Source organism: Mandrillus leucophaeus, unplaced genomic scaffold, assembly GCF_000951045.1.
Source record: "Mandrillus leucophaeus isolate KB7577 unplaced genomic scaffold, Mleu.le_1.0 Scaffold13, whole genome shotgun sequence".
NCBI classification, from domain to species: Eukaryota; Metazoa; Chordata; class Mammalia; order Primates; family Cercopithecidae; genus Mandrillus; species Mandrillus leucophaeus.
This window is the reverse complement of record NW_012101254.1, coordinates 4,007,058-4,016,271: the sequence shown is the minus strand read 5'-3', so window position 1 is coordinate 4,016,271 and position 9,214 is coordinate 4,007,058. Positions and strand designations below refer to the sequence as shown.

General features: G+C 42.6%; 2 protein-coding genes across 2 annotated transcripts in view; one reads left to right on the top strand and one right to left on the bottom strand.

Annotated features, from left to right (window-relative positions):
• Positions 1-1,073, top strand: part of MRPL33 (mitochondrial ribosomal protein L33) — a 15,121-nt gene extending 14,048 nt beyond the window's left edge. The window contains exon 4 of the mRNA XM_011972589.1: positions 765-1,073. Within this exon, the coding sequence (XP_011827979.1) occupies positions 765-814 (50 nt within the window). The 3' untranslated portion in view covers positions 815-1,073. The remainder of the gene's footprint in view (positions 1-764) is intronic.
• Positions 1,074-2,850: 1,777 nt separating this feature from the next.
• RBKS (ribokinase) overlaps positions 2,851-9,214 on the bottom strand; it is a 123,003-nt gene continuing 116,639 nt past the window's right edge. The window contains exon 8 of the mRNA XM_011972579.1: positions 2,851-3,146. Coding sequence (XP_011827969.1) covers positions 2,973-3,146 — 174 coding nt within the window. The 3' untranslated portion in view covers positions 2,851-2,972. The remainder of the gene's footprint in view (positions 3,147-9,214) is intronic.

The window sequence follows — 9,214 nt, the reverse complement described above, 5'->3', positions numbered from 1 at the left end:
CTCCCGAATAGCTGGGATTACAGGCATGTGTCATGCCTGGCTAATTTTGTAGTTTTAGTAGAGACAAGGTTTCTCCATGTTGGTCAGGCTGGTCTTGAACTCCCAACCTCAGGTGATCCGCCCACCTTGGCCTTCCAAAGTGCTGGGATTACAGGCGTGAGCCATCGTGCCCGGCTAGCCTTCAGTGTTTCATCCAGGCAGGTAGCACTTTGTTTCAGAGAACTGTACTCTGTGATATTTATAATAATGAGATTTTGGTTATGATGTTAATTATAGTACCAAACTAAAAACTCCATATTTGGGTGTATGAACCCATCTCTGGGAAGTAGAGGTTTAGTGTCTATTACTCTTCCAGACAGTGTGGTCCACTTGGTTCTTGCTGCTCTTTTTCTGGAGTCCAGCTCCCAGTCTGTCCTTGCTTACCTCCTGCAAGAGTGGACATTAATTGGGCGAAAACATTGTTTTCCATTTTTGTCCCTAGTTTTCTTTCTTAATGTGAATATTTCTACATTGGTTTAAATAATGACTTGTGGGATACCAAGGATGTTGCTGATTAGCTAGTGGCCCTATAGCCATTTTCTCCAGTCTGCCCTGGCTCCTGGGATGGAGGAACTGAGTTTGCAAATCAGCTCCATCCTCATATCAAGAAATAGTAAAATAAGAGAAAGAAGAGGGCTTATGGTCTGATACATATTTTTTATAAAAATGTCGATGATACTTTATAATAATTTTCTGCTACAATTCTTTTTTTTCTCCCTCCATAGTGAAACAAAGAGTCCTCTTCGTGGAAGATAAAAAAATACGCTCCCTTTAACTGGTGGATTGAAAGTGACTTTGATTTATAAAGAGAAGACTGAGGGCGGGGATACTGATTCAGAAATCCTGTAGTGTGTAATAAAAGAAGAGGAAATGGCATGGAATCACTGCCTCCTGTGATTTGAAGGCCATTGTGAAGGAAAACAATGCAGTGAAAGAAAGTTCTTCATATTAGGACAGATATCATTGCATCACATTTATTTATCTTTCTGGGTATTTTTATAGCCCTTAATAAAAAATATTAAAATAGCCTATGCTATTGTGTCTTAGTGATGTTTTTCCACACTATTTGAGGTTTTAAAAATCAACCACATTACTAAAAAATAACCATTGTTTCATGTAATAAATGTTTCCATAACAACACTTATGTAAGAGTTTCCAGCCTGCTCCCTCTGTACTCAAGAGAAAAGGCAGAGTAACATTCCAGAGTGATCTTGAAGAAACTCCCATGTAATAACAAAGATGGCAAGGGGACCAGGAATGACAAAAGAAGGAGCCTTGTAACACAAATCAAGAGAACTTCTATTTCTGATTTGCGCTTAATTAGGAAAAATGCCACTGGCCTATATTTTCAAACCCAGGTCACCAAAGCAGTATCTAGGATTTTGTGGGACAGCTTTGGATTCCTTTATTCCCTAGATTTTTCTTTCCTTTTAAAATAAAAGAAGCTATAGTGTATTTCCATAAAGCCACTGCTAAGACTTCTGAGGCATGGTGGTACCACACAGCTAACTAGCATGGAATTCTGGGAGCAATCCCTAATGTTCAGATAGGGACCTCTGTGCTGCCCAGAGCCATACACTTTCTTACTTGGGCTTTTGTTTCCCACAAGTTTTCAAAGTTGTCCAGTTTTCTCCTTTGTCAAGTTCCTGGTTGAAGAGGATCTGCTCATTTTAAGCCCTGCTGGTTCACATCCTACCCCATTTAAAGCATTTGTGTGGGAGAATGATACCGTGCCCACCCTGACTACAAAATAAGAAGTTCCTTCTCCATGGCCCAAACCTGGCTCCGAGGGAAATGTAAGAGCAGCTCTCTGGTGGTTTAGAGGAATTAGAGGCAGATAGTTGATGAGTCTTAGGGGCCTGCAGCCTCATGGTCAATCAGCTATTTTATGGCATCTTTTGATAAAGCTCTGGTTCAGAGCAATAATAGGTGAGATCTTGGCTCTTTTTAGGCTGAAACTGTACATAGTATTGAGTTATAAGAAAAATCACCTGCTCCTAGCTAAGCTGACGTAAAGGGTCTGTGACATGCATGAATTGCTTTTAAAAAAGGAACTTACCTGGTTTAACAAATGACTTACTTATTCAGTCCATGGGTTGAATGTGGCCCATAGGTGGTGGTTACTTCTTTTTTTTGATACAGGGTCTGCTTTGTCACGCAGACTGGAGTATAGTGGCGTGATCATGACTCACTGCAGCCTCAAACTCCTAGGCTCATGTTATCCTCCCACCTCAGCCTCCTGAATAGCTGGGACTACAGGTGTGTGTCACCACGCCTGGCTAATTTTTTGTATTTTTAGTAGAGATGAGGTTTTTCCATGTTGCCCAGGCTGGTCTCAAACTCCTGGGCTCAAGCAATTCTTCCGACTCGGCTTCCCAAAGTGGTGGGATTACACCCACCACGTGAGCCACCATGCCCCTGTGGTGTTTACATTAAAAAAAAAAAAAAATTAGTTGCTGATACATAAACATTGAAGGGTTTCAATAAATATCCAAACTTCTGCCTTCCCTTACAAAACCAGAGGTTTTGACAACACTAAGCTAAAGTTGAGTATCAGCTGCCCCTCTTAGAAAGTGCCCTTTCCCCCTTAAGAAGAGTCTGCTCTGGCTCTAGAGACTGTTGTCCACAACCTCTGCCGCATGGTGCACATGGGGCATTAACAATCTGTTGACAATTGAGTTTACTTGTCCCTGAAGAGTAGTAATGTTTGTACAGATCTTGGTTGTGGAATCTTTAGTTCTGGTTGGTTTGTGCAAATGCATGGAAAGCAAAAGAATCATCGTTACAAATGAAGCTTGAGGATGACTTTTTGTAGAAGAACTAATATTTGCAAAGAAAGGGGACGAGGACATTTTCTAATAAGTGTTAGCCAGGAGCAGCCACCCCCAAGTACATTTTATTCCCAGGTATATTTATTTTGGGACTAATAGCAATCAAAACAGAGTAAGCGGAAGGTCTTTTTTGTAAGGGTAAGATGACTGTGTTCCTGCAGCCTGGACGCTGACTGCTGCAATGAAATTGGATCTCTTGAGCATGTCTTCCAAGGACAAATTTGGATAGTAAGCCAGGTAGAAGGCCAAAGCTCCCACAAAGCTGTCACCAGCACCCTGTAATTAAAAGCACACTTTTGAAGACAAGCATGTAGTCAATCTGTTGCCCAAACTGCGTATTTTAAAAATATTTAAGTAAACTTAATTTTAGTTTTAGATTTACAGAAAAGGTACAAGGATGATACAGAGTTTCCATGTACTCATACCCAGTTCTGTTAACATCTTACTGTGGTACATTTATCACCACTAAAGAAATAATATATTATTAACTGAACTTCATACTTTTTTTCAGCTTTTACTAGTTTTGCTTAATGTCCTTTTTCTGTTCCAGGATCCCATCCAGCATGCCATATTACATTTAATTGTCATATTTGCATAGACTCCTGTAGGCTGTGATAGTTTCTTAGACATTCTTTGTTTTTGGTGATTTTTTTTTTTTAAGAGACATGGTCTTACTCTGTTGCCCAGGCTGAAGTGCAGTGGCACAATCATAGCTCACTGCAGCCTGGGCTCAACTCCTGAGTGAACTCCTGCTGGGCACTGGCAATCCTCCTGCTTCAGCCTCCCAAATAGCCGGAACTACAGGCATGTGCAACACCTGGCTAGGTTTTAAAAATTTTAATTAAAAAAAAAAAAAAAAAAGACAGGGTCTCACTATGTTGACTAGCCTGGTCTTGAACTGCTGGCCTCAAGCAATCCTCCTGCCTCAGCCTCCCAAATGCTGGGATTACAGGTGTGAGCTACTGCACCTGGCTGTTGTTGATGACTTTGATAGTTTCGAGGAGGACTGGTCACGTATTTTGTAGCACGTATCTTAATTGAGATATGTCCGTTTTTCTCACAGGCTGTGGTTATGGTTTTTGGGAGGAAGACCACAGAGGTGAAATGTCATTTTCATCACATCATCTGAAGGGTACATACGATCAACATGACTTCTCACTGATGGTGTTAACCTTGATCACCTGGCTAAGGTAGTCTTTGCCAAGTTTATCCACTGTAAAGTTACTTTGCTCCCTTTTTTCATGTTGCACTCTTTGGTTTTTTTTCTTGTATTTTAATTTTTTTTTTCATGTTGGAAAGCAAGTCATTAAGTGTATTCCACTCTTAAAGGTTGGGGAATTATTCCCTGAAGTTATGCTCTATCTTCTTAAGGGTGGAGTTTCTATGTTCTATCTCCTTAAGGGTGGAGTTTCTACATAAATTATTTGGAATTCTTCTGTATGGGAGATTGGTCTCTTCCATTTATTTATTCAGTCATTTGTATCAGTATGAACTCATCGTTATTTGTTTTATTCTTTGGGCTATAATTCAATGCCATATTATTTTGTTGTTCAAAATGTTCCAGCTTTGGCCATTGGGAGCTTTTCCAGTTGGCTTCCGTGTCCCTTTGACATACGCCCATCCTTTTGGTTTTGAGTACTTTCTGGCATTACAAGATGCCCCAGGGGGCCGGGTGTGGTGGCTCACACCTGTAATCCCAGCACTTTGGGAGGCTGAGGTAGGCACATGGCTTGAGCCCAGGAGTTTGAGACCAGACTGGGCAACATGGCAAAGCCTTGCCTCTACAAAAACAAAACAAACAAAATCCCCCAAGATGCTCCAGGGTCATCTTGTATAGTCCCTGCCCTAGCCCTAGAATTAGCCATTTCTTCATTAAAAATGCATGCAGAAAGAGCTGAGAGCCATTTGATATTATTTCTAAACCAAATATAGGGGCACATCAATTTCTTTCCATTTTCTCTGAAGCTCCAAAGATCCAAGCTGGTGAAGGCCATGGAGACACAAAACATCCTGAGAAAGTCTATGGACGTGTGCCTTTGGACAGAGCAATACCTTGTCATGTTTGGCTAACAATTGTGTTCAGGACAATTTAAATGTGACTACACAGTCTCACTTGAAAAACCATTCTTGTATTCAACAGCTCTCAGGGTCGTTTTCTACCTCTTTCCAGTTTGCTGGTTCCTTAGACCAGGCTTTCATAACAAATCTTGAGGCTATACCTCAGGCTTTTTAAAGAACCTTGGCATGCAAGATTGTTCCAGTCACAGTTGATGTATTTGATGGGCTATGTGCCCAGCACAGTGATGGGTGCTAGAAAAGGACTAAAATCCATTGTGGATTAAATGCTAAATAGCATGGCAGAATTCGTAAGTGCTGTTAGATTTTAAGAAGGGGTTTGAAGAAAGCCCCCCCAAGAAGGGAGCCCTTATAGAACGAGCCAGATTTATAAAGAGAAGGCAGACCTCAAAGAATAAAGACACAGGAGGAGAAAGGACCAGAGTGAGCTCATGAAACCATGAGTGGCTTTAAGGAGAATGACATTTCCCCTTGTTTTCACAGACAAAGCCATCAATATTAAATTCGCCAAGGGGTGATGGTAATACAGCTGTGAATGCAACTTTCATTCCCCCCATGAATGTTGTCTGAGTGCCTAAAATGTGTTAGGCCCTATGCTAGGTGCTTTGCAACCTTTACTGGTCTTTCCTGAAGGATGCAATGGAGAAAGAGACAGACATGGTTCCTTCCCACTCGTAGTTTACAGCACAGCAGCTGACATGAGGAAGGTCTGAAACCTGAGGAACTGGAGGGTGAGCTGACTGGAGGGTTATTACGAAAACATGGAAAATGCCACAAGATATGAAGAGCTATGGCAAACTCCCAGATGCCAAGTCTTGACTCCTCCTTACATTATATACAAAATTAAATTCCAGCTAAAGTCTTGAATGTAAAAAACAAAACAGTACAATAATAAGATGAAAATTTTGATGAATATTTTTGTATAACCCCAGACAGGGAAAACATAAGTCAGTAAACACAAAAAGACATAATGAAAAAACTAACAGGTTTTTAATTTTATAAACATATTTTAAAAATATGTCCAAAGACACTATAAATAAAGCCAACTGAAAAAGTACAGATTTGGTGAAAATCCTTGCAATACATGTAACATATCCTCATTATTCAAAGAATATCTTCAAATTGCTAGGAAAAAGGCAAATGTAGGATAAAAGTGAATAAAGATATAGACCTGCAATTTCAGAAAAGGAAATATATATGGTCAGTAATAAACATATGAAAAGATGGTCAATGACTAGAAAATGTATAATGCTTAGCTGGGTGCGGTGGCTCACGCCTGTAATCCCAGCACTTTGGGAGGCTGAGGTGGGCGGATCACGAGGTCTGGAGTTCAAGACCAGCCTGGCCAAGATGGTGAAACCCTGTCTCCACTAAAAATACAAAAATTAGCCGGGCATGGTAGCACGTGCCTGTAATCCCAGCCACTCAGGAAGCTGAGGCAGAAAATTGCTTAAACCCGGGAGGTGGGGGTTGCAGTGAGCCGCGATCGCGCCACTACACTCCAGCCTGGGTGACAGAGCGAGCGAGACTCCATTTCAAACCAACAACAACAACAACAACAAAAAAGACAGAATATGCCTAATGCTCTTTGATTCAACAATTTCAATCCTGCTCCTGGGAATCTCCTACAGAAGGAAAAGCTCCTGTAATATAGGAATATAGGTACAAAGATGCTTATTGCTGCATTATTTTCAAAGGCAAAACATCTACCAAATAGGATGAATAAACCGGCACATTCTTATTATGGAAAAGTATTCAGCTATTAATGAGAAAAGTCTAGCAATATAAGCACATACTTGGAGAAATGTCCATTAGTTAAGTCAAAAAAGGAGGTTTCTGCGTCCATGATCCCATTCGGGGGAAAAGAAATAAAAGAATGAAAAAAAGACAAATACCTATCTGTATGAGCATATGTGGGTTTTTTGTTTTGTTTTGTTTTTTTGTTTTTTTTTTTGAGACGGGGTTTTGCTCTTGTTGCCCAGGCTGGAGTGCAATGGCACGATCTCGGCTCACAGCAACCTCTGCCTCCCAGGTTCAAGCGATTCTCCTGCCTCAGCCTTCCGAGTAGCTGGGACTACAGGCACATCACGCCTGGCTAATTTTATGTTTTTAGTAGAGACAGGGTTTCTCCATGTGGGTCAGGCTGGTCGTTTTTTTTTTGAGACGGAGTCTCGCTCTGTCGCCCAGGCTGGAGTGCAGTGACGCGATCTCGGCTCACTGCAAGCTCCGCCTCCCAGGTTCACGCCATTCTCCTGCCTCAGCCTCCCAAGTAGCTGGGACTACAGGCGCCGCCACCACGCCCGGCTTTTTGTAGTTTTAGTAGAGACAGGGTTTCACCGTGTTAGCCAGGATGGTCTCGATTTCCTGACCTCCTGATCTGCCCGCCTCGGCCTCCCAAAGTGCTAGGATTACAGGCGTGAGCCACCGCGCCCGGCGTCAGGCTGGTCTTAAACTCCCGACCTCAGGTAATCTGCCCGCCTCGGCCTCCCAAAATCCTGGGATTATAGGCATGAGCCACTGCGCCTGGCCCAGCACATGTGTATTTTTTAAAAAGAATATAGAGAATATAGAATGAAGGATATGTGTCAAATTGTGAATATTTGGTTTTCTTATGTGCCAGGTACAGGGACAGTGATCTTTTCTTTATATACTTCTATATTGTTTGATTTATTATAAGTTTATAATATTTTTCCAAAAGAGTTTAAGCTAACAAAAGGATGAATAGGTTAGCCATGCCTCTGTGCCTGCCTACCTTGCACCCTGACCAGAGTGGAGGCAGGAGGCAGAAAGGAGATATTCTGGCATTGCCGACAGAAATCAGGTCTACCTACCCCTCTGATAGCTACCGGGGTATTTCTGGCTGCAGACAAGGTTTTTTAGAAAGTTTTAAAAATATGGCTGGGCTCTGTGGCTCATGCCTGTAATCCCAGCACTTTGGGAGGCCGAGGTGGGTGGATCACGGGGTCAGGAGTTCAAGACTAGCCTGGCCAAGATGGTGAACCCTGTCTCTACTAAAAATACAAAAAATTAGCCGGGCGTGGTGGTGGGTGTGCCTGTAATCCCAGCTACTCAGGAGACTGAGGCAGAGAACTGCTTGAACCAAGGAGGTGGAGGTTGCAGTGAGCCAAGACCGTGCCACTGCACTCCAGCCTGGGCAACAGAGTGAGACTCTCTCTCAAAAAAAAAAAAAAGAAAGTTTAAAAAATATTATACCCACACCTGAAAACACTCTTAAAATCACTAAAATTCTTTTCCACTACAGTCAAGGCCAGGGAAACACAGGGCTTGGTGGAACTGTGTGTGCTGGAAGCATTATTTAGGCAGCAACAATTCTCACAATTTGATTACCCTTCATTCTCGGGGCTACATTACATATTGCTTTTTTCTTTCTTTCTTTTGAGACACGGTCTCGCTCTGTCACTCAGGATGGAGTGCAGTAGCATAATCATAGCTCACTGATGCCTTGACCTCCCAGGCTCAAGCAATCCTTCCACCTCAACCTCCTGAGTAGCTGGGACCACAGGTGTGCACCACTATACCCAGCTAATCTTTTTATTTTTTGTAGAGATGAGGTTGGCCAGGCACAGTGGCTCACATCTGTAATCCCAGCACATGGGGAGCAAGACCAGCCTGGGCAACGTTGCGAAGCCCTGTCTCTACAAAAAACATAAAAATCAGCTGGGCATTGAGGTGTGTGCCTGTAGTCCTAGCTACCTGGTAGCCTGAGGCAGGAGGATCACCTGAACTCAGGGATGTCGAGCCTGCAGTGAGCTGTGATCATGTCACTGCACTCCAGCCTGGGCGAAAGAGTGAGATCCTGTCCAAATAAACAAATAAATAAATAGGCAGGGTCTTCCCATAAATAGGCAGGCTGGTCTCAAACTCCTGAGCTCAAGGGATCCTCCCGCCTTGGCCTCCCAAAGTGCTGGGATTACAGGTACGAGACGCTGTGCCTGGCCTACACACTGTGTTGCTAGAGAATAAAAGATAAGTCCTTCCTATATTAAAAATGGGGGGTTCCCAATAAAGAAAACTCTAGACTAGATGGCTTCGCTGGATAATCCTTGCAAACATTTAAGTAAGAAGTAATCCTAATTCTACACAAATTCTTTAAGAAAATAGAAGAGCCGGCCGGGCGCGGTGGCTCAAGCCTGTAATCCCAGCACTTTGGGAGGCCGAGACGGGCGGATCACGAGGTCAGGAAATTGAGACCATCCTGGCTAACACGGTGAAACCCCGTCTCTACTAAAAAATACAAAAAACTAGCC